Raw genomic sequence first — 22,812 nt, forward strand, 5'->3', positions numbered from 1 at the left:
TCAGCTGAGGAACATGCCTGAGTCGAGTGCATCCAACAAGATGAACACATGGCAGCCACAGACTTGCTTCTCAGTGATGGTCATGTCACCAACAGCAATATGACACCTCCAACAGAGAAAGTTGTCTTTGATAAGTTGTCACCTGATGCCATTCCTCAGGTCCAAAGTGCTATCCTGAAAGAAGGTGTCCACCCAAAAGATTGGATCTTTAGTATAGTGAAGTGAGTTATGGACAGTTACTTAAAAAGAGAAAAATCAAGAAAATGCTGCTGTTGTGAAAGCATGTGTATTTGGACATGGTCTATTAAAGGGAAATTGAATGTTTTGTTACAGATACAGTTTTATGTTACACTCCACTTCCTTCCCATTTAGATTAATGCATTTCTTAATTTTATTTCCCATTTATTAATGCATTAATAGATTAATCTATTTCTTTTAGCACAATGATTCCCCTTATTGACTGATAACTTACACGTGTGTGTTGATTGGTTCCTCTCACTGCAAAGTGAATATATAAGTTAACTTCTCCGAGTGCATGCCTATATTTATTTGACATACAGTTGTACAGACACACCAAGGTTCCCCCAGCACAAGAGATTCTGCAGATGATGCAAATCCAGAGCAACACACACAAAAAACGCTGGAGGAACTCAGCAGCTCAGGCAACATCTATAGAAAGGAACAAAAGTCACCGTCTCGGGCCGAGACCCTTCATCATTTTCCTGACCTGTTCGAGAATTTTTTTTTATACTTAAGTTATAAAGTAGCAGTTTAGCTTAACTGCAAGGTAAAGGAGTGCAAGTTTTAAACAGAAAGTTCATGGGTGAATGCACTTCAGACCTAAACAGCCCAGCACATTGATTGTTCAAAAACGGCTTAAGATAAATGAGAGTTGTTAACTTCTTTCTATGGCCAAGCAAAATATACAAAAACATTTTGTTTGAATTTCTCCAGTACATAAGGTTGCTCAAGTTATAGCTTAATTATGATCTCACTGTTGCTTGCAGTGCTTCTCAAATTGCTGCCCACTTACTCAATATCCATTGAACTTTCAGCTGAAGTGAGGCTTCAGGAAGCATACAATGCTATTAGTATTGCTTATATAAAAGTATTTTTTTTATATAGTTCGAAGACACAACACAGTAAGATGCCCTTCCAGCCCAAAGAGTCTGCGCTGCCCGATTACACCCTTGTGACCAACTAACCCATTAACCTGTATGTTTTTGGACCATATGAGGAAACCAGAGCATGTGGAGCATTACCTGGTCATGGGGAGAACACACAAACTTATAAACAGCGGTGCTATTGAATCTGGGCTGTTGATGTTCTTACAGCGCAATGCAATTGTACCGTTCATATTATCAGAAAGGTGCACTCCTAATTTAGTAGCATCAGCTGTTCTGATGCTGCTGTTACATTATCACCAATGTAGATAATGCCACAAAATTGTGTTGTGTAGGGGTGTCCAATTTCAAAATTTTCATTGACTTTTTGTACTCCCCACCCCCCTCCCCCCCCCATACCCAGGTAGTGAATGGGACAGAATTTTCTGAACAGGGGCTGAGGAATATGCGGAATTATATAGTCATACAGCTGGGAAACGGGCTCTTCGGTCCGAATGGGTCATGCTAACCAAAATTCTCAACTAAGATGATCTCATTTGCCTGGACTTGTCTTTCTAAACATTTCCAATCCATGTAAAAAAACATCAATCTTGTCCATAATTGAGTGCTGGAATTTAATACTATTTCTTAACTTCCAAGGATCAAACCTAATGTAGGAAGTGGCCTACACTAAACAGTTCATAAGTCACCACCTTCTTCTCAAGGCAGTAAGTGGTGGCATGACTAGGTTAAAGAAAGTCTCCACCTCGTTTTCACTCATTGCTCAGTTCACAATATCATTTACCAAACCATCACAAGCAAGAAGGTAAGGGAAGGGGAAAGCCTACAACTGGAGGAACGTGGTGGGTTCGGCAATGTCTATAAAGGCAAAGGGATGGTCCATTTGGGTTGGGATCTTGCATCAAGACTGAGAGTGCTGAGGAGAAGATGGGCAGTGTAAGGAGGTGAGACGGAGGGAAGATGGAACCAGTGAGGTTAGCAGATGGAGACAGGACATGATAAGTGAAACCAGATAAGGGAGGGATGCTGGGCAGATGGACAGGCATGGGGTGGGGGTGGGGGGGGGGGTTTGTAGAGGAAGGTGGTGAACATACAGGCTGGAAGGCAATGTGGAAACCAATCAGAATCATAGATTCTGATGTTGTGATACTTATTGGTAAAATTATTGGCAGCAGTAATTTTTTAATTTAATTTAGAGATACCACACAGAATAGGCCCTTCCGGCCCAATGAGCCACACTGTCTAGCATCCCCCCTGTTTAACCCTAGCCTAATTACAGGGCAGCTTACCATGACCAATTAATCTACTAACTGGTACGCCTTTGGAATGTGGGAGGAAACCAACGGAGAGGGCATAGAAACTCCTAACAGCCGGCATTGGAATTGAACTCCAAACTCTGACATCCCAAGCTGTAATAGCGTTGCACTAACCCATTGAAATTTTATAAATTACAAAATAAATAGTGCAAAAAGGAAAGAGAAAGAAGGAATAATGAGATAATAGCGCAAGAACAATATAATGAGGCAGAAGGATTGTGCAGGGCTTATCAGCGGTCAGAGGGGGTGATCTCAAACGAGAGCTTTGCGGGTGTTAGTCCATTGTGTGGGGCCTATCAGCGGTCAGAGGGGGTGATCTCAAACGAGAGCTTTGCGGGTGTTAGTCCATTGTGTGGGGCCTATCAGCGGTCAGAGGGGGTGATCTCAAACGAGAGCTTTGCGGGTGTTAGTCCATTGTGTGGGGCCTATCAGCGGTCAGAGGGGGTGATCTCAAACGAGAGCTTTGCGGGTGTTAGTCCATTGTGTGGGGCCTATCAGCGGTCAGAGGGGGTGATCTCAAACGAGAGCTTTGCGGGTGTTAGTCCATTGTGTGGGGCCTATCAGCGGTCAGAGGGGGTGATCTCAAACGAGAGCTTTGCGGGTGTTAGTCCATTGTGTGGGGCCTATCAGCGGTCAGAGGGGGTGATCTCAAACGAGAGCTTTGCGGGTGTTAGTCCATTGTGTGGGGCCTATCAGTGGCAGCAACTAAGCTCGACAAACAAAATAAAAGTACAGAAGGAATAAGCAGAGCGGCCATTGTTGGGAGTAGGCCAGTTGCGAGAGTAGAAGCAACAGACTTTTGCTCATTCAGGCTTTGGTGAAAGTGAGCTTCGGCAAGGTAGGTGGCTAAGTGGACTTCTTTTTTGGCTTTTCTTTGCATTTTTTTTTGAGGGAAAGATAGCATGCCGGTAGGGTTAGTATTTTGCTCTGGGTGTCGGATGTGAGAATCCTGGGAATCTTTCAGTCTCCCAGATGGCCACATCTGCACCAGGCGCAGCTCCTGAGAGACCTTGTTAGGGATCTGGAGCTGCGGCTCGATGACCAACAATGCAGACTGAACAGGAGATAGAGAGGAGCTAAGGGAAATTAGTCACCCCGAGGCTGCAGGGGTCAGATAAGTGGGTGATGGTCAGGGAAGCGAGGGAAAGAGCTCAGATAGTAGAGAGCACCCCTGTGGCCATCCCCCTCAGTAATCGTTATCTTGTCTTGAATGTGGTTGAGGGGGATGACCTGACAGAGGACAACCACGGTGATCAGGTCTCTGGCATTGAGCCTGGTTCCGTGGTGCAGAAGGGAAAGAGGAAGATGAGAAATGTGATAGTCATAGGGGATTCCATAGTGAGGGAAACCGGCAGCAGGTTCTGTCAGCCTGTTAGAGATACCTGCATGGTGTGTTGTCTCCCAGGTGCCCGGGTCCGGGATGTATTCTGAAGGGAGAGGGTGAACAGCCAGAAGTCTTGGTACATATTGGTACCAATGACATAAGTAGAAAAAGGGAGGAGGTCCTGAAGAGAGAATTCAGAGAGTTGGGTAGGAAGCTGAAAGGCAGGAACTCTAGGGTAGTAATCTCAGGACTGCTGCCTGTGCCATGTGCTAGCGAGTGCAAGAATAGCACGATCAGGTGTATTGATGTGTGGCTTAGAGACTGGTGTAGGGGGCAGGACCTTAGTTTCCTGGATCATTGGGGCCTCTTCTGGGAGAGGTACAACCTGTACGAAAAGGACAGGTTACACCTGAGCCCAAGGGGGTCCAATATCCTAGCGAGCACATTTAATAGAGTTATTAGGGAGGGTTAAACTAATTTGGCAGGGGGGTGGGAACCAGAGTGATAGGGCTGCTGAAGGGGAAAACAGAAATAAATCAGAGATAGCTTGCAACAGAGATTATTGAAAGAACAGGCAGGAGATGAGGCTTAATCACAGCCAGTGGGATGAGTTACAGGGCAATACAGGCGTGGTGCAGTTAAAACAGAAAGCAACAAAACTGCACTGAGAGTGTTGTGTTTGAATGCGCGCAGCATAAGGAATAAAATGGACAATCTTGAAATCCAGCTACAGATTGGCAAGTATGACGTTGTGGCCATCTCTGAAACTTGGCTAAAGGATGGCTGCCATTGGGAGCTGAATGTCCAAGGATATATAGTGTATCGGAAAGATAGGTAGATACTTATTCTGTTTCTCTTTCCTCAAAGCCTTTTTATATGTTAGATCTGGCTTTACTCCATACACTATACCTGCAGTTCTTGCATGACCTTTATCCTCCTCCCTTACTTTGACTCTGACTTCAATTTTCAGTCATGGTAAGAGAACATCTCAATGCAAAGGGGGTGGTGTGGCTCTGTGTATAAGAAATAATATTAAATCATTAGAAAGAGATGACATGGGATTGGAAGGTGTAGAGTCTCTATGGGTTGAGTTAAGAAATAGCAAGGGTAAAAGGACCGTAATGGCAGTTGTATACAGGCCTCCAAACAGCAGCCAGGATGTGGATTACAAATTACAGCAGGAGATAGAAAAGGCAAATCAGAAAGGCAACATCATGATAATCGTTGGGGATTTTAACATGAAAGTGGACTGGGAAAACCAGGTCAGTACTGGACCTCAAGAGAAAGAATTTGTAGAATGTCTAAGGGTTGGCTTTTTAGAACAGCTTGTTGTTGAGCCCACTAGGGGATCGGCTGTGCTGGATTGGGTGCTGTGCAATGATCTGGAGGTGATAAGAGAGCTTAGGGTTAAGGAACCCTTAGGGAACAGTGATCACAATACGACCGAGTTCACATTGAAATTTGAGAGGGAAAAAATAAAATCCAATGGGTCTGTATTTCAGTGGAATAAAGGAAATTACAATGGCATGAGAAGGGAACTGGCCGAAGTTGACTGGAAAGGGACATTTGCAGGAAAGACAGCAGAACAGCAATGGCTGGAGTTTCTGCGAAAAATGAGGGAAGTGCAAGACAGAAATACGAAGAAATTTTCAAAGGGAAGAAGGACATTACCATGACTGAAAATTGAAGTCAGAGCCAAAGTAAGGGAGGAGGATAAAGGTCATGCGAGAACTGCAAGTATAGTGCATGGAGTAAAGCCAGACCTAACGTATAAAGAGGCTTTGAGGAAAGAGAAACAGAATAAAGGGTGTAAAGGTAGTAAGGTAGAAGGGCTAAAGTGCGTGTACTTCAACGCAAGAAGCATCAGGAACAAAGGTAATGAACTGAGAGCTTGGATACATACATGGAATTATGATGTAGTGGCCATTACGGAGACTTGGCTGGAACCAGGGCTGGAATGGATTCTGAATATTCCTGGATTTCAGTGCTTTAGAAGAGATGGGGGGGGATACGGGAGGAGGGGTGGCATTACTGGTCAGGGATACTATTACAGCTACAGAAAGGGTGGGTAATGTAGCAAGATACTCTTTTGAGTCAGTATGGGTGGAAGTCAGGAACAGGAAGGGAGCAGTTACTCTATTGGGAGTATTCTATAGGTCCCCTGGTAGCAGCAGAGATACCGAGGAGCACATTGAAAGGCAGATTTTAGAAAGGTGCAAAAATAACAGGGTTGTTATCATGGGTGACATTCTTATATATAACCATATAACAATTACAGCATGGAAACAGGCCAACTCAGCCCTTCTAGTCCATGCCGAACGCTTACCCTCACCTAGTCCCACTGGCCCGCACTCAGCTCATAACCCTCCATTCCTTTCCTGTCCATATACCTATCCAATTTACTTTAAATGACAATATTGAACCTGCCTCTACCACTTCTACTGGAAGCTCATTCCACACAGCTATCACTCTCTGAGTAAAGAAATTCCACCTCATGTTACCCTTAAACTTTTGCCCCCTAACTCTCAAGTCATGTTCTCTTGTTTGAATCTCCACTACTCTCAATGGAAAAAGCCTATCCACGTCAACTCTATCTATCCCCCTCATAATTTTAAATACCTCTATCAAGTCCCCCCTCAACCATCTACGCTCCAAAGAATAAAGACCTAACTTGTTCAACCTTTCCTTGTAACTTAGGTGCTGAAACCCAGGTAACATTCCAGTACATCTTCTCTGTACTCTCTCTATTTTGTTGACATCTTTCCCATAATTCGGTGACCAGAATTTTAACATTACATCCCAACTCCTGTACTCAATGCTCCGATTTATAAAGGCCAGCATACCAAATGCTTTCTTCACCATCCTATCCCAATCAGATTCCATCTTCAGGGAACTATGCACCATTATTCCTAGATCACTCTGTTCTACTGCATTCTTCAATGCCCTACCATTTACCATGTATGTCCTATTTGGATTATTCCTACCAAAATGTAGCACCTCACACTTATCAGCATTATACTGCATCTGCCATCGTTCAGCCCATTCTTCTAACTGGCCTAAATCTCTCTGCAAACTTTGAAAACCTACTTCATTATCCACAACGCCACCTACCTTAGTATCATCTGCATGCTTACTAATCCAATTTAGCACCCTATCATCCAGATCATTAATGTGTATGACAAACAACTTTGGACCCATTACAGATCCCTGAGGCACACCACTAGTCACCGGCCTCCAACCTGACAAACAGTTATCCACCACTACTCTTTGGCATCTCCCATCCAGCCACCGTTGAATCCATTTTACTACTTCAATATTAATATCTAATGATTGAACCTTCCTAACCATCCTTCCGTTCGGAACCTTGTTAACTTCCCTAATGTTGATTAACACCTGATTAATTCCAATGGTTTAGACGGGGCAGAGTTTGTTAAGTATGTCCAGGATGGATTCCTGTCACAGTATGTTGACAGGCCGACTAGGGGGAATGCCATACTAGATCTAGTATTAGGTAATGAACTGGGTCAGGTCACAGATCTCTCACTGGGTGAGCATCTGGGGGACAGTGACCAACGCTACCTGGCCTTTAGCATTATCATGGAAAACGATAGAATCAGAGAGGACAGGAAAATTTTTAATTGGGGAAGGGCAAATTATGAGGTTATAAGGCTAGAACTTGCGGGTGTGAATTGGGATGATATTTTTGCGGGGAAATGTACTATGGACATGTGGTCAATGTTTAGGGATCTCTTGCAGGATTTTAGGGATAAATTTGTCCCGGTGAGGAAGATAAAGAACGGTAGGGTGAAGCAACCATGGGTGACAAATGAGGTGGAAAATCTAGTCAGGTGGAAGAAGGCAGCATACATGAGGTTTAGGGAGCAAGGATCAGATGGGTCTATTGAGGAATATAGGGTAACAAGAAAGGAGCTTAAGAAGGGGCTGAGGAGATCAAGAAAGGGGCATGAGGAGGCCTTGACAAGTAGGGTAAAGGAAAACCCCAAGGCATTCTTCAATTATGTGAAGAACAAAAGGATGACAGGAGTGAAGGTAGGACCGACTAGAGATAAAAGTGGGAAGATGTGCTTGGAGGCTGTGGAAGTGAGCGAGGTCCTCAATGAATACTTCTCTTCAGTATTCACCAATGAGAGGGAACTTGATGGTGAGGACAATATGAGTGAGGTTGATGTTCTGGAGCATGTTGATATTAAGGGAGAAGAGGTGTTGGAGTTGTTAAAATACATTAGGATGGATAAGTCCCCGGGGCCTGATGGAATATTCCCCAGGCTGCTCCACGAGGCGAGGGAAGAGATTGCTGAGCCTCTGGCTAGGATCTTTATTTCCTCGTTGTCCACGGGAATGGTACCGGAGGATTGGAGGGAGGCGAATGTTGTCTCCTTGTTCAAAAAAGGTAATAGGGATGGAACGGGTAATTATAGACCAGTGAGCCTTACATCTGTGGTAGGAAAGCTGTTGGAAAAGATTCTTAGAGGTAGTATCTATGGACATTTAGAGAATCATGGTCTGATCAGGGACAGTCAGCATAGCTTTGTGAAGGGCAGATCGTGCCTAACAAGCCTGACAGAGTTCTTTGAGGAGGTGACCAGGCATATAGATGAGGGTAGTGCAGTGGATGTGATCTACATGGATTTTAGTAAGGCATTTGACAAGGTTCCACATGGTAGGCTTATTCAGAAAGTCAGAAGGCACGGGATCCAGGGAAGTTTGGCCAGGTGGATGAAGAATTGGCTTGCCTGCAGAAAGCAGAGGGTCATGGTGGAGGGAGTACATTTGGATTGGAGGGTTGTGACTAGTGGTGTCCCACAAGGATCTGTTCTGGGACTTCTACTTTTTGTGATTTTTGATTTTTATTAACGACCTGGATGTGGGGGTAGAAGAGTGGGTTGGCAAGTTTGCAGATGACTCAAAGGTTGGTGTTGTGGATAGTGTAGAGGATTGTCGAAGATTGCAGAGAGACATAGATAGGATGCAGAAGTGGGCTGAGAAGTGGCAGATGGAGTTCAACCCAGAGAAGTGTGAGGTGGTACACTTTGGAAGGACAAACTCCAAGGCAGAGTACAAAGTAAATGGCAGGATACTTGGTAGTGTGGAGGAGCAGAGGGATTTGAAAGTTGCCTCACAGGTAGATAGGGTAGTTAAGAAAGCTTATGGGGTGCTTTCATAAGTTGAGGGATAGAGTTGAAGAGTCGCGAAGTAATGACGCAGCTCTATAAAACTCTGGTTAGGCCAAATTTGGAGTACTGTGTTCAATTCTGGTCGCCTCACTATAGGAAGGATGTGGAAGCATTGGAAAGGGTACAGAGGAGGTTTACCAGTATGCTGCCTGGTTTAGAGAGTATGCATTATGATCAGAGATTAAGGGAGCTAGGGCTTTACTGTTTGGAGAGAAGGAGGATGAGAGGAGACATGATAGAGGTATACAAGATATTAAGAGGAATAGATAGAGTGGACAGCCAGCGCCTCTTCTCCAGGGCAACACTGTTCAATACAAGAGGACATGGCTTTAAGGTAAGGGGTGGGAAGTTCAAAGGGGGATATTAGAGGAAGGTTTTTTACTCAGAGTGGTTGGTGCGTGGAATGCACTGTCTGAGTCAGTGGTGGAGGCAGATACATTAGTGAAATTAGTGACTACTAGACAGGTATATGGAGGAATTTAGGGTGGGGGGTTATATGGGAGGCAGGGTTTAAGGGTTGGCACAACATTGTGGGCTGAAGGGCCTGTACTGTGCTGTACTGTTCTATGTTCTAAAAGCAAAAGAATGGGCATACAAGGAAGCCAGAGCTAGTGGGAAGATAGAGGATTGGGGAGCTTTTAAAAACTTGCAGAAGGAAACTAAGAAGGTCATTCGGAAGGAAAAGATGAATTATGAGAGGGAGCTGGCGACTAATATCAAAGAAGATACTAAAAGCTTTTTAAGTATATAAAGGGTAAAAGAGAGTCAGGTATAGATATAGGACCAATACAAAATGACGCTGGAGATATTGTAATGAGAGATACAGAGATGGCAGAGGAACTGAAAGCATATTTTGCATCAGTCTTCAAAGTGGAAGATGACTGCAGTGTACCAGACCTTCAAGAGTGCAGTTTGTGCAGTGAAAATTACAACTGAGAAGGTGCTCAGGAAGCTTAGTGGTCTGAGGGTAGAAAAATCTCCTGGACCTGTTGGAATGTACCCTTGGGTTCTGAAGGAAGTAGCTGGAGAGATTGTGGAGGCATTAACGATGATCTTTAAAGAATTGATAGATTCTGGCATTGTACTGGATGATTGGAAAATTGCAGACCCAGGTGGCTATTTAAGAAGGTTGGGAGGCAGCAGAAAGGAAACTATAGACTTGTTAGCCTGACATCAGTGGTTGGGAAGTTGTTGGAATCGATTGTTAGGGATGAGATTACAGAGTACCTGGAGGCACATGACAAAATAGGCCAAAGCCAACATGGCTTCCTGAAAGGAAAATCCTGCCTGACAAACCTACTGCAATTCTTTGAGGAAATTACAAGCAGAGTAGACAAATGAGATGCAGTAGACATGGTATACCTGGATTTTCAGAAGGCCTTTGACAAGGTGCTGCATGTGAGGCTGCTTAGCAAGATAAGAACCCATGGAATTACAGGGAAGTTACTAGAGTGGGCGGAGCATTGGCTGGTCCACAGAAAACAGAGTGGGAATAAAGGGATCCTATTCTGGCTGGCTGGAGCTCCACAGGCGTTGGTGTCAGGACCGCTGCTCTTTACGATGTACGTCAATGATTTGGACTACAGTATTAATGGATTTGTGGCTAAATTTGCCAATGATACAAATATAGGTGGAGGAGCAGTTAGCGTTAAGGCAACAAACAGGTGAAAACACAGGACTGAAATACACTGAGCAATAAACAGAGAGGCAGATGATAGGTGGAGCACAATGAGACCCAGGTGGCAGCAAAACAGGTAACAATGAGAAACAGGTGAGAGACGGAGTACTCAGTGATACAGGGGTCGGAGTAGAGCAGGAGTGGGGACAGGAGCACATGGCAATACAAAACCACAGACCGACAGCTCGGGGGAAAACACACAAAAAGACAGAGTTCAACTGGAAGCACTGACAGAAAGCCTCTTCCCCACTTTGAGCCATCATGGGTCAGAGATTCTTATCAATCAGTGGTAATGATCCTCACGGAAGCTTTGAATACATCCTGAAATCTTTCCTTCGAGAATATATTCTCCCAGAAGATGATGGTGAGCACTGTATCTAAGTCTCTGTGGAGAGACAATTTCCAAAATTCAAAACGGCTGTCTCTGGCAATGCAATGCAATTTGTAGCCGGAATGGTTGTGATCTCAAGCATAAGATTTCCTATCAGAAACAGCAAGCCAGGCCACATCCAAATGACATGCCATTCCATTCTCAATGAAGGGCTAAAACCCAGTGATCAATTAACTCTAAACTGAAACATACGCAAAGCCATTAGGAGTTTAAGCAGACCATCAAATGGTACATGAAACACTTAATAAATGGTAAACTCAAGCTTTGTCAGAAATTATTGTTGGCAGGGATGTTGGCCTTGGATTGCACGGGCTTTCTTTAGATATGGGTAATATCCACATTTCCCCTTCTGTACTTCCAAAATTTTCTAGTTTTATTTCAGATTTCTGTCATCCATCTCATCTTGTGTATGCCTTCCCTTTCACCATGTGCTTTTCTTAGGGTGACATTACAGCAGAGTGGTTAGTGTAAGCCTTACAGTGCCCGCGTGGGCACCACGGTAGTGTAGCAGTTAGCACAAAGCTATTACAGCTTGGAGGCTTGGAGTTCGGAGTTAAAATCTGACAACTTCCACAAGGAGTCTGTACATCTTCCCTGTGGAATGCACAGATTTCCTCTGGGTGCTCTGGTTTCCTCCCAGAGTCAAAAGACGTATCAGTTAGAAAGTGAATGGGTCATTGCAAATCATTCCACCATTAGACTAGGGTTAAATCGGGGTTGCTGGATGGTGTGGCTCAAAGGGCTGTAAGGGCCTAGTCCACATTACATCTTAATAAATAAATAAAAATCAGTAAATGGGGTCTGTAAGGAGTTTGTAAATTCCCTCTGTGATCGCTTGAGTTTCCTCCAGAGGAAAGTTGCTTCGTCAAAATGTGTGCTCTCAGACTGGCCAGCTCACCATGACATGCATCTTCCATCCCAACTATTCCATGCGAAGCAACATTCCCAAAAAATCCAATTATCTGACATCTGATTGTGTTGGAAAATCCTAATGGTCCTTCAACTGGAGTTCTGAATGTCAGAAGGCTGGGTGAGGATAGGGCAGGATCCAGGGTATTCAGATGTAGCTATCCAGAGTGTCATAATCATAGAGTATTTCAGCACCAAAACATGCCCTTTGGCCCATCTAGTCCATGCCAAACTGTTATTCTGCCTTGTCTCATTGTCCCATAGCCCTCCATACCTCTCCCATCCGTGTATCTATCCAAAATTTTCAGAAACGTTGCGGTCAAACACACATGCACCATTTCCATGAGCACTCATTCCACACTCTCACCAACCTCTGAGTGAAGAAGTTCCCTCTCGGGTTCCTCTTAAATATTTCACCTTTCACTCTTGGTGCTTGTTTATTACCCACTCCCTTTAAATTCGCAGGGTTCTCTGGAAAAATTTAGAATACTAACTACTGTATAACATTGTAAAAAAACCAAGATGTAAACACCAGAGGTTCTGTAGATGCCAGAATTCCACAGTAACACACACAAAATGCCGGGAGAAATCAGCAGGTTAGGCAACATCTATGGAGAGGAATGAATAGTTGACCTTTTGCACTGAGACCCTTCAAAAGTATATTGTGATGTTAGCAGGAGCAATTTCCAAAAGTCTGGAAAATTGGCTTGTCCAGCACCACCAAAGTTCCAAAGATTATCAGAGATCTACAGATCCACAACAATGGACTGAGGGTTCTTAATGATACTATATCTGCTACAGAGTCCTATAAACTTAGAGGTAAATGATCATATTTGACATTCTGACGTGAAAGGCTGCACGGACCATGAGAGAAACATAGAAAACCCTACAGCACAATACAGGCCCTGCAGCCCACAAAGTTGTGCCGAACATGTCCCTAGCTTAGAAAATACTAGGTTTACCTATAGCCCTCTATTTTTCTGAGCTCCATGTACCTATCCAAAAGTCTCTTAAAAGAGACTCCACCATCGTATCCGCCTCCGCCATCGTTGCTGGCAGCCCATTCCACGCACTAACCACTCTCTGTGTCAAAAGCTTACCCCCTGACATCTCCTCTGTACCTACTCCCCAGCACCTTAAACCTGTGCCCTCCTGTGGCAACCATTTCAGCCCTGGGAAAAAGCCTCTGACTATCCACACAATCAATGCCTCTCATCATCTTGTACACCTCTATCAGGTCACCTCTCATCCTCCATCGCTCCAAGGAGAAAAGGCTGAGTTCACTCAACCTGTTTCCATAAGGTATGCTCCCCAATCCAGGCAACATCCTTGTAAATCTCCTCTGCACCCTTTCTATAGCTTCCACATCCTTCCTGTTGCGAGGCGACCAGAACTTCAAGTGGGGTCTGACCAGGGTCATGTATAGTTGCAACATTACCCCTCGGCTTGTGAATTCATTTCCACGATTGATGAAGGCCAATATACCATACGCCTTCTTAACCACAGAATCAACCTGTGCAGCTGCTCTGAGTGTCCTATGGACTTGGACCCCAAGACCCCTCTGATCATCAACACTGCCACGAGTCTTACCATTAATACTATCTTCTGCCATCATATTTGATCATTGAGTATTCGTTGGGGATTACTCACGTGTTTCCTCTCAGAGGCTCTCAGTGACTTCGCGGTGTAGTACAGCAGAATTGATCCCGAGAGAATGAGCCAGTAGCGGGTCCATGATGACAACTGGGAGGAAACAGAAAGTTCTTCAATGTTAAAATGAAACAAATGACACGGCTATGCAAACAAGCACTATGACTCCTAGCTGACAGTGTGCAGGGTGCACCCCAGTCATCTACTACCTACCCCTCCACAGTTTCCATTTGCTTCTGTGTCTGAGACAGAGAGCTTCAAGTTCCTAGGAGTGAACATCACCAATAGCCTGTCCTGGTCCAACCACATTGATATCACGGTCAGGGAAACTCAGCAACATCTCCACTTCTTCAGGAGGCTAATGAAATTTTGCCTGCCCTATCACCCCTTATCAATTGTTATCAGTGCACCATAGAAAGCAATTTGTCTGAATGCATAACAGCAACCGCTCTGCATGGACACAGCTCAGCTCTTCATGAAGAGCAGCCTCCCAAACACGGACTCCATCTACATTTCTCACTGCCTCAGCAAAATGAAAGATAGCCACCCTGGACACTCTGTCTTCCCCCTACACCGGATGGGGGGGGGGGGGGTAAGAGACAGCTTCTACCCTGCTATTATCAGACTCTTGAATGGACCTTTCATACTCACAATCTACCTTACTATAAACTTTATTGTTCACCTGCCCTGCACTTTCCCTGTCGCTGTTACACTTTATTCTGCATTCTGTTACTGTTTTATCTTGTTCTACCTCAACGAACCATGTAATGAATTGAACAGGTGTGCAAGAAAAACTTTTTACTGTATCTTGATACCTGTGACAATAATAAGCCAATTCCAACACCTTCACTTGGTTCCATGCTCCACCCCCTATCCAATCAGATTCCACCATTTGCAGCCCTTTGTTGCCTCCATCTGTCACCTCTTAGCTTCTGTCACTTTTCCCACTCCCCACCCCCTCCATCTGCCTGTTGCCTCCCCTCACATGAATCCAGGCTCTTACTCCACTCCTTCCCCTCATTATACCAGCTGACTCTCAGTGTGGATTGAAAACACTGACATTTCTCTCCATTGACGATGGCTGACCCTTTGTGTTCAATTCCAGCCACCATAGTATCTTGTGTTAACATCTTGAACCCCATGCATCCCTCTCAGTTTCTCGACCCACACTAGAGAGCCCAACCTGGACCTGGACCGGAGCCCCATCTTGGACCTATCTGAAAACCAGACTGGTGGCATTCCCCCTAGGCCAGGGGTTCCCAACCTGGGGCCCACAGATCCCTTGCTAAATGGGATTGGTCGATGGCATAGAAAGGTTGAGAAGTGGGAGGGGGACGTCCCCAGGATCCTCAATGATCATGGGATTTTAAGGTGTTTGAGGAGACCTTTCGGGCATCACTTCCAGGCCAGCATACCAGGGCTACCCAGCATTGTCTCACTGCCTGGCTCTCAGATAGTAATCTAATTAGTCCATCCAAGTACCCTATGAATGCAATTCACAAGGGGGAGGGTTTGGTTCTGTTTCCACCAGTCTTTAACACAAAGAGGGTAAAACCATCACCATCTGGATGGAAATAAAACCCTTGAACTTATTGCCCTCTGCACATCTTTACCCATTTGCTGAAGGAAATGGATTTTTCTTGTCTGCTTTTTCCAGAATTCTCAACGTTTTAGATATTCAACTACAGCCTTCCTTTAGGAAAAGTGTCTGATGCATAAGGATGGAATGAGGTTAGAGCGTAGAATATAATTCATCTTCATCATCATTACGTGCTATTTCATATGACGTGGGTGATCGTGGTCTTTCCATGACCATGATTGTATTTGGCAAATTTTTCTGCAGAAGTGGTTTGCCATTGCATTCTACTGGGCAGTGTTTTTACAAGACGGGTGACCCCAGCCATTATCAATACTCTCCAGAGATTGTCTGCCTGGTGTCAGTGGTCACATAACCAGGACATGTGATGTGCTCCAGCTGCTGCCAATGGCTTCACGTGACCCTGATCGTGGTGGGGGGGGGGGGGGGGGGGGGCTAAGCAGATACTACTTCTTGTCCAAGGATGATGTAAGCTAGCAGAGGGAAGGAGTACTTTACTCGTCCTTTGGTCGAGACGTATCTCCACCCTGCCACCCCAAGAACGTAAACCACCTGGTTTAAAATGGTCCAATTCAGAATATCAATCCATCACATATTTAATCTTATAATAAAATATGGATCAGTTCAGCACACGGACCTTCCACTCTATAACATCTTGGTAATTGTTCATTAGGAGTTTGAGGAGACTCCAGCAAATATGACTATATGACAGATATGACAGAGTATATGACTTGTTGGATCACTGTCCGGAATGGAGGGGCCAATGCACAGGATCAGAAAAATGCTGCAGAGGGTCAGAAACAGCCAACTCCAACATGGTCTTCAAAATTTGATGCCTCAAGAAGGCTGCATCCATCATTAAGGACCGTGACCATCCAAGATATGCCCTCTTCTCTAACCATTGGGGAAGAGGTACAGAAGCCTGAAGACCCCCACTAAATGTTTATGAATAGATACTTCCCCTCTGCCGTCAGATTTACGAATGGACCATGAATCTATGAACTCAACCTCAGTATTCTACTCTCTTTTTGCCACTACTTAATTATTTTTTTATATTTATTATATAGTATTTTTAAACATTTTTTGCACTGTACTGCCACCACAAAACAGCATATTTCATGACATATGTCAGTGACAATAAACCCAATTCCAATTTTGATTCATGATGCTGCCTCTGATCATGATGGCAGAAGAAACTAATCCCACCTGCCTACGTATGCTGCAGATCAATCTGTTCTCTTCAAGTTCATGTCTCTGCCTAAGTGCCCCTTAAAAGCCACTATTGTGCTGTTCTGACAGCTCCCCTGGCAGCGCAAACCTGGCACCTACTAACCCTGTGCAAAATAATTTACCCCACACATTTCCCTTAAACTTTCCCACTTCACTAGTACCCTGGCAAAGAGACTCTGGCTGTCTGCTCGTTCTTATACCTCTCATAATGTTACGGTTTCTTAAGAGTGTCATAGCCGGGGGTGGTAGTGAGGATGGGCTCCCACTACCTATTAAATGCTCCCTATCGTGTATGTCTCAAATTGCCTCTGCCATCCAAGTCTTGCTCCTGGCTTTCGCGTGTCTCTTAGCTACTAAGCCCACTGGAACTGTTTCTACTGAAAGGGGAAGAGCCAAAGGTAGATTACTGGTGCCTTAACGCCAGTCACTTTGGGCAGATGCGGCTCATCTGCCGTGGTCGGCAGCTCATCTAGGAGAAAGAAAACTCCGATCTCAAACCTCCGCTGCCTTGTAGCAATACCCACTCATGGGGAAGGCTTTGGGAGTAAACCTCAAGGAAAAATCTGGAGCTGGAGTCCCTAAAGCGGTCCTACGTTGAGTTCATTGCTGACTGACAACTCATGCGACGCCACTAGTGCCAAACTGTATCAGCCTCTGCTGGTCCTTTGGATTCGTCAGCTACATAGGTAACAGCTTGCTCTCTATATCATACCGCACTGGCTTGCATATCGAGTAGCTGGGATGCAAGATCCACGGTTGAGCTTGATCTACAAAGGATCTCATCATTTTATAAACTAATATCATGCCCCTCTTCTAGCCTCTGATACTCTGGAGAAAACAACTCAAATTTGAACCAACCTCTCTCCTTTTAGCTAATATTCTAGAATCGGGATAACATCCTGGTCTTCCACTACACCCTCTCCAAAGCCTTCACATCCTTCTTGTAGCTTATCCTATCTTACGAACATAGAACATAACAACACAGTACCGGCCCTTCTGTCCACAATGTTGTGCCGATCTTTTAACCTACTCTAAAATCGAGCTAACCCTTTCCTATTCCATTTTTCTATCATCCTTGATAGAATCTAAGAGTTTCTGAATGCCCGCTGCCGTTTCCACCACCACTGCTGGCAGAGCGTTTCAGTATTCATCACTCTGTGTAAAATAAACTTACCTCTGACATCCCCCTATACTTTAAAATTATGCCCCCTCGTGTTAGCTGTTTCCATCCTGCGAAAATGACTCTGGCTGACCTGTGAGATCTGTGCCTCTTGTTACCTTGTACACCTCTATCAAGCCAACCCTTATCCCCCTTCACTCCAAGGACAAAAGCCGTCCATAATTTTGTAAATTTCGATCAGCTCTCCCCTCGGCCTCTGAAGCTCCCGAAAAAACAACCCACATTTGTCCAACCTCTCTTCATAGCTAATATTTTATAATCTAGTTAACATCCTGATAAACTCCTTCTGTAACCTCTCCAAAGCTTCCACATCCTTCCTATATTGTGCCCAACAGAGATGCTGCAATAACCTCAGCCTGGGTCTGAGAGTGAGGATATGGCCCTTGTGGCTAAAGGGATCAGGGGGTATGGAGAGAAGGCAGTTTCAGGGTTCTGAGTTGGATGATCAGCCATGATCATACTGAATGGCGATGCAGGCTCAAAGGGCCGAATGGCCTACTCCTGCACCTATTTTCTATGTTTCTATGTTTAAACCAAGGTTTGGACACGTTAGGCGCTAATGTTATTTGCTTCTTTTTATTGTTTGCATGACTCGATTTTTTTCTGCACATTAGGTACTTGATGGTCATTTTAAATGTGTTCATTTGGGATTCTTTGTTTAGTGGCTGCCTGTAAGATGTATCTCAAGGCTGTATAGTATTCAAAATTCAAATTCAAAGACTCAAAATATATTTATTACAACCTGAGATAATTGTTTGAGAACATACTCAGATAATAAATGTATTTTGAATTTGGAAGTTTAGCTTACCAACGCTTTATACAAGATCGTTAACAACAATGTTGCCCGTTTGCACTGGAGCAGAAACACAAGAGATCCCATGGATCATAAGCACAAGAGATTCTGCAGATACTTGAAACCTTGAGTAGCACACACAAAATGCTGGAGGAACTCATAGCAACTTAAGCAGCAAACACAGAGAGGAATAAACAGTCGACATTTGTGGAATGGAGTACGTGTTCTAACAAACTTGATAACTGCATATCTAGTAAATAAGATTAATGATCTTCTGGTAATTATTTTTCTGATGTGCTTGTCCAATTAACTTGCATTAAAAATTCTTAACATGACGTCAAATTGACAATGTGCCTTAATCTTTGAAGACTTGGACGTCATTCAAAAGACCAGTACTCTTCCCTCTAGGCCTTCGCTTACCTGCCTTGAGTTAATTTGTTTGTTTGTTTATTTATCTATTAATTTTGATACAACGTGGAATACGCATTACTGGCCCTTCGAGCTGCACCACCCAGCAACCCCCGATATAACCCTAGCCTAATGATGGGACAGTTTACAATTACCTATATTCCTAGGTCTTTGGACTGTGGGAGGAAACCAGAGGACCCAGAGAAAGCCCACACATGCCATGGGAAGGATGTACAGATGACTTCAGAATCGAACTCTGACCTCCGAAGCCCCGAGCTGTAACAGCGTCACGCTAACTGCTAGGTTATCGTGGCACCCATGAGTTGGTAGGGTCATCAAAGGAAGTACGAGTATCTGGAGTGATGAACTGACTGTAAATATTAGGAAACACAGGATGATGTGCAGCTGGTTGCTTTAGAAATTAACACAAGAGGGAGCAGCTGCCCCAATGTTCCTGACATTAATTCAGCACCAGGCTCCGTCCTAGCTGAAGTGCTGAACTGCTCTGCTTTCATTAATACTTCTCTGCCTGTTTTAATTTCTATTGTTGAGGTAGAAACCCAATTATAATGCCGGTATCAAGGTGAATAATATTCCAGAAGCTAAGAAGGGTTTTGGCTCGAAACGTCGACTGTACTCTTTTCCATAGATGCTGCCTGGCCTGCTGAGTTCCTCCAGCATTTAGTGTGTGTGTTGCTTGGATTTCTAGCATCTGCAGATTTTCTCATGTTTGTGATTAAACAAACACTTGGTGGCCACTTAAATAGGTACACCTGTACACCTGCTTGTTACTGCAAATGTATATTCAGCCAGTCATGTGGCAGCAACTCAGTGGGGTCAATGTCCATTCAGAAATCTGATGGCAGAGGGGGAGAAGTTGTTCCTGAATCACTGAATCATGAAGATAGCCAAATGAAACAGCATTACTCTGGGACCAAGGTGCAAAACTCAGTACCAAAGGTCATACAAAGCACAAGGCACACAGAGCACATATAAGACAGCAGTAAAATACAGCCAAGCACAAAAAAAACAGAACGAAGAAGTCCAAACAAATGAAACTAATAAACAATCTATTGATTACTTACTGCTGGCTTCTTGCCTTCCTTCAGCAGTGTTTTCCTTCTCAATGGTCCTTCGATAGTGATGGCTCCATTGGTACCACTTAAGTGGTAGCTGCATGGGTCTGTTGGACTGACGAGAGAAGGAAGGCAGTCAGTGCAAAGACCATCAGTATAGAATGGACCCAAACCGCAGAGCACAGTCACCCTGACTACAGGCCACTCACTGTGAGGCATCAAGTCAAATTGGCCAGGCTCCTTATATAAAACTGTGCTTTATGTTCAGGTATTTACAGAAAGAGATGCACGTTGGCAGGAAGCAAATGTAAGGCTGAATGGGTATACGTTGTGTGTTGCTCGAAATGGAATGAGTTCCCTGATAGTGATGGTCGGGTTGGACGTCAACAACATTACAAGTTCTCAGACTGTGGATTGAACTTATGAATTGTTGGCTCCCTTTTTGGCTTTGCACTGCGCCAGATCTTTGCTTCACTGGTGGGCTCCAATCCTTGCCTGATTCCTCGCACCGGCATCCATCTCTTCTTCCTGTCACTGCAGCTTAAGGCAATCTCTGGCAGGGCCATGCGAATCCGTCCCCTTACAGACTTCCCCAGCAGGACTTCGGCAAATGCTCATTTGGGCAATACCCTTGGAGCGGTGGGACCTCTGGTAGTCCCACTGAGAATACGGCCCATTGGCTGGCAGAGCCCTCTGAATCCATCCCCTTCAAAGGTTTATTGATTATCAACGCATGTATCCATGTACAACTCTGAGATTCGTTTTCTCCAGATAGCCATGAAGCAAAGAAAGAATATGAAAGTTGTTCAGAGAGAATCATCAAACCCACCCCCACCCCCAGCGCACAAAAATCAGCATCCCAATCATCAACCCCCACCGTAGACTTCCACCGTGGGACTTCGTTAGAAATTAATTTGAGCAATATTCCGATTTGGTGGCCAGAGCACCACAGTGTGCCCAAAAGAGTTGTTCTGTCCAAGAACACAGCAATTCACAGTAGGGGAGGCATATGGCCCAAGGAAAGATATGTCCTACGGACACATGAGTGTTTGATGGCTCCGGGCCTATATTCGCTAGAGTTTGGGGGGTGGGGTGGTTTCTCATTGAATCCTATTGAATATTGAAAGGCCTAGATAGGGTTAATGTGGAAGAGACTAGGACAAGAGGGTATAGCTTCAGAACACAAGGATGTCCCTTTAGAATAGAGATGAGGAGAAATTTCTTTTGCCAGAGAGTGGTGAATCTGGGGAATTCATTGCCACAGGTAGCTATGGAGTCCAAGTTAATGGGTGTTTTAACAAGATTTTGTTTAGTAACAGTGCTAGCGGTTCCAGGGAGAAGACAGGAGAGTGGGGCTGAGATGGATGAGGATTAACCATGACGGAATGGTGGAGCAGACTTGTTGGGCCTAATTCTGCTCCAATGTGTTATGGTCTCTGTCTCCCATCAACGGATACATTTTTGGGAATTACTTTACTACTGATCTCTTTCAGAACATGTGTGTTTGATTTTCTTTCCCATTTCTGTGCCACAATATTTGTGTTTGGTCTGTTGGTTTCCTTGGTTAACAAAACTCTGGCCTCGACTACAGTGGAGTTAAAAAGGCTTGCTTGACATTAATGTAGTTCATCTTCTGTCTCATGATATCACTACTTGAAGAAGGGGTGAGGTTTTACTCAGTGTTGACATTAGAGTACTGTAAAAATGTTAAGGGACAGGGAAGAATGAGGGAAAGAACTGTCCAATTTTTATATGAATTTTATCAGACAAACAGACCTCTAAAACAGCAAAAGCTGTTCTTCACAAAATAAAACGCAAAAAGATATCAGTCCGAATTCCCTTCCGTCAAGAACTCACAATTATAATAATCAACTTGGTCTAGAGGATAGAATTAAAAGAGCATGGAACCCTTGGAAAAGGCGTTATTGATGGACTGCCAGGAGAGGTTGCTGGAAGATATTTAAAGAATGATTCTTTAAATGACTGCCATGCCTAATGGCTCACAGGAACTAGAGAGACGTCAGGATATACTGCTCAGGGGGTAAAGGGAGTTTGAAGAGGAACAACCAAAAATGTCATAGAGTAATAGTACACTACAGCACAGAAACAGGCCCTTTGACCCATCTAGTTCATGCTGAACTATTATTCTGCCTGACCTGTACCTGGACCATAGCTCCATCCATGTATTGTACTTTAATATTATTTAATTTTCTCTTAAATGTTGAAATCAAACTCATATCCACCACTTCCACTAGCAGCTCGCTCCACACTCTCATCGGCTTCTGAGTGAAGAGGCTCCCCCACAGGTTCCCCTTAAACTTTTCACATTTCATCCTTAACTCATGACCTCTAGTTCTAGTCTCGCTGAACCTCAGTTTAAAAACCTACTTGCATTTAACTTATTTCTACCCCTCATAATTTTGTATATCAAATTTCCCCTCATTCTCCTCAAAAAATTCCAATAGATTTGTCAGGCAAGACTTTCCCTTAATGAAACCATGCTGACTACGGTCTATTTTATCATGTACCTCTATCAGTACCTCCAGTTAAACTCTGTCTTTTTGTGTGTCTCTCCTATCTGTCAGTCTGTGGTTTTGTATTGCCACGTGCTCCTGTCCCCACTCCTGCTCGACTCCGACCCCTGTATCACTGAGTACTCTGGCTCTCACCTGTTTCTCATTATTACCTGTATTGCAGCTTCCTGTGTCTCATTGTGCTCCACCTATCATCCGCCTCTCTGTTTATTGCTCAGTGTATTTCAGTCCTGTGTTTTCACCCGTTTGTTGCCAGATTGTACCAGTGAGTTTTCTTGAGCCTTTTCAGCATTCATATCTGTACTCTGTCCGTCTGAATATTGACTTTGCCTGTTTCCCATTTCTGTTTTTTTGATTTCTCCGGATGTTTTGATCTCTGCCTGAACTTTGACACTGACTTTGTTGCC

The 22,812-nt window shown here is 44.2% G+C and overlaps 1 protein-coding gene across 4 annotated transcripts in view; it reads right to left on the reverse strand.

Annotated features, from left to right (window-relative positions):
* ralgps1 (Ral GEF with PH domain and SH3 binding motif 1) overlaps positions 1 to 22,812 on the reverse strand; it is a 733,240-nt gene that overhangs the window by 16,161 nt on the left and 694,267 nt on the right. For all 4 annotated transcript variants that reach the window (XM_059993861.1, XM_059993857.1, XM_059993858.1 and 1 more), the window contains 2 exons: positions 19,881 to 19,986; positions 13,588 to 13,680 (listed from right to left, as the gene is read on the reverse strand). In XM_059993861.1, coding sequence (XP_059849844.1) covers positions 13,588 to 13,680; positions 19,881 to 19,986 — 199 coding nt within the window. The remainder of the gene's footprint in view (positions 1 to 13,587; positions 13,681 to 19,880; positions 19,987 to 22,812) is intronic.

This window comes from Hypanus sabinus, chromosome 18 (assembly GCF_030144855.1).
Source record: "Hypanus sabinus isolate sHypSab1 chromosome 18, sHypSab1.hap1, whole genome shotgun sequence".
Lineage (NCBI taxonomy): Eukaryota > Metazoa > Chordata > Chondrichthyes > Myliobatiformes > Dasyatidae > Hypanus > Hypanus sabinus.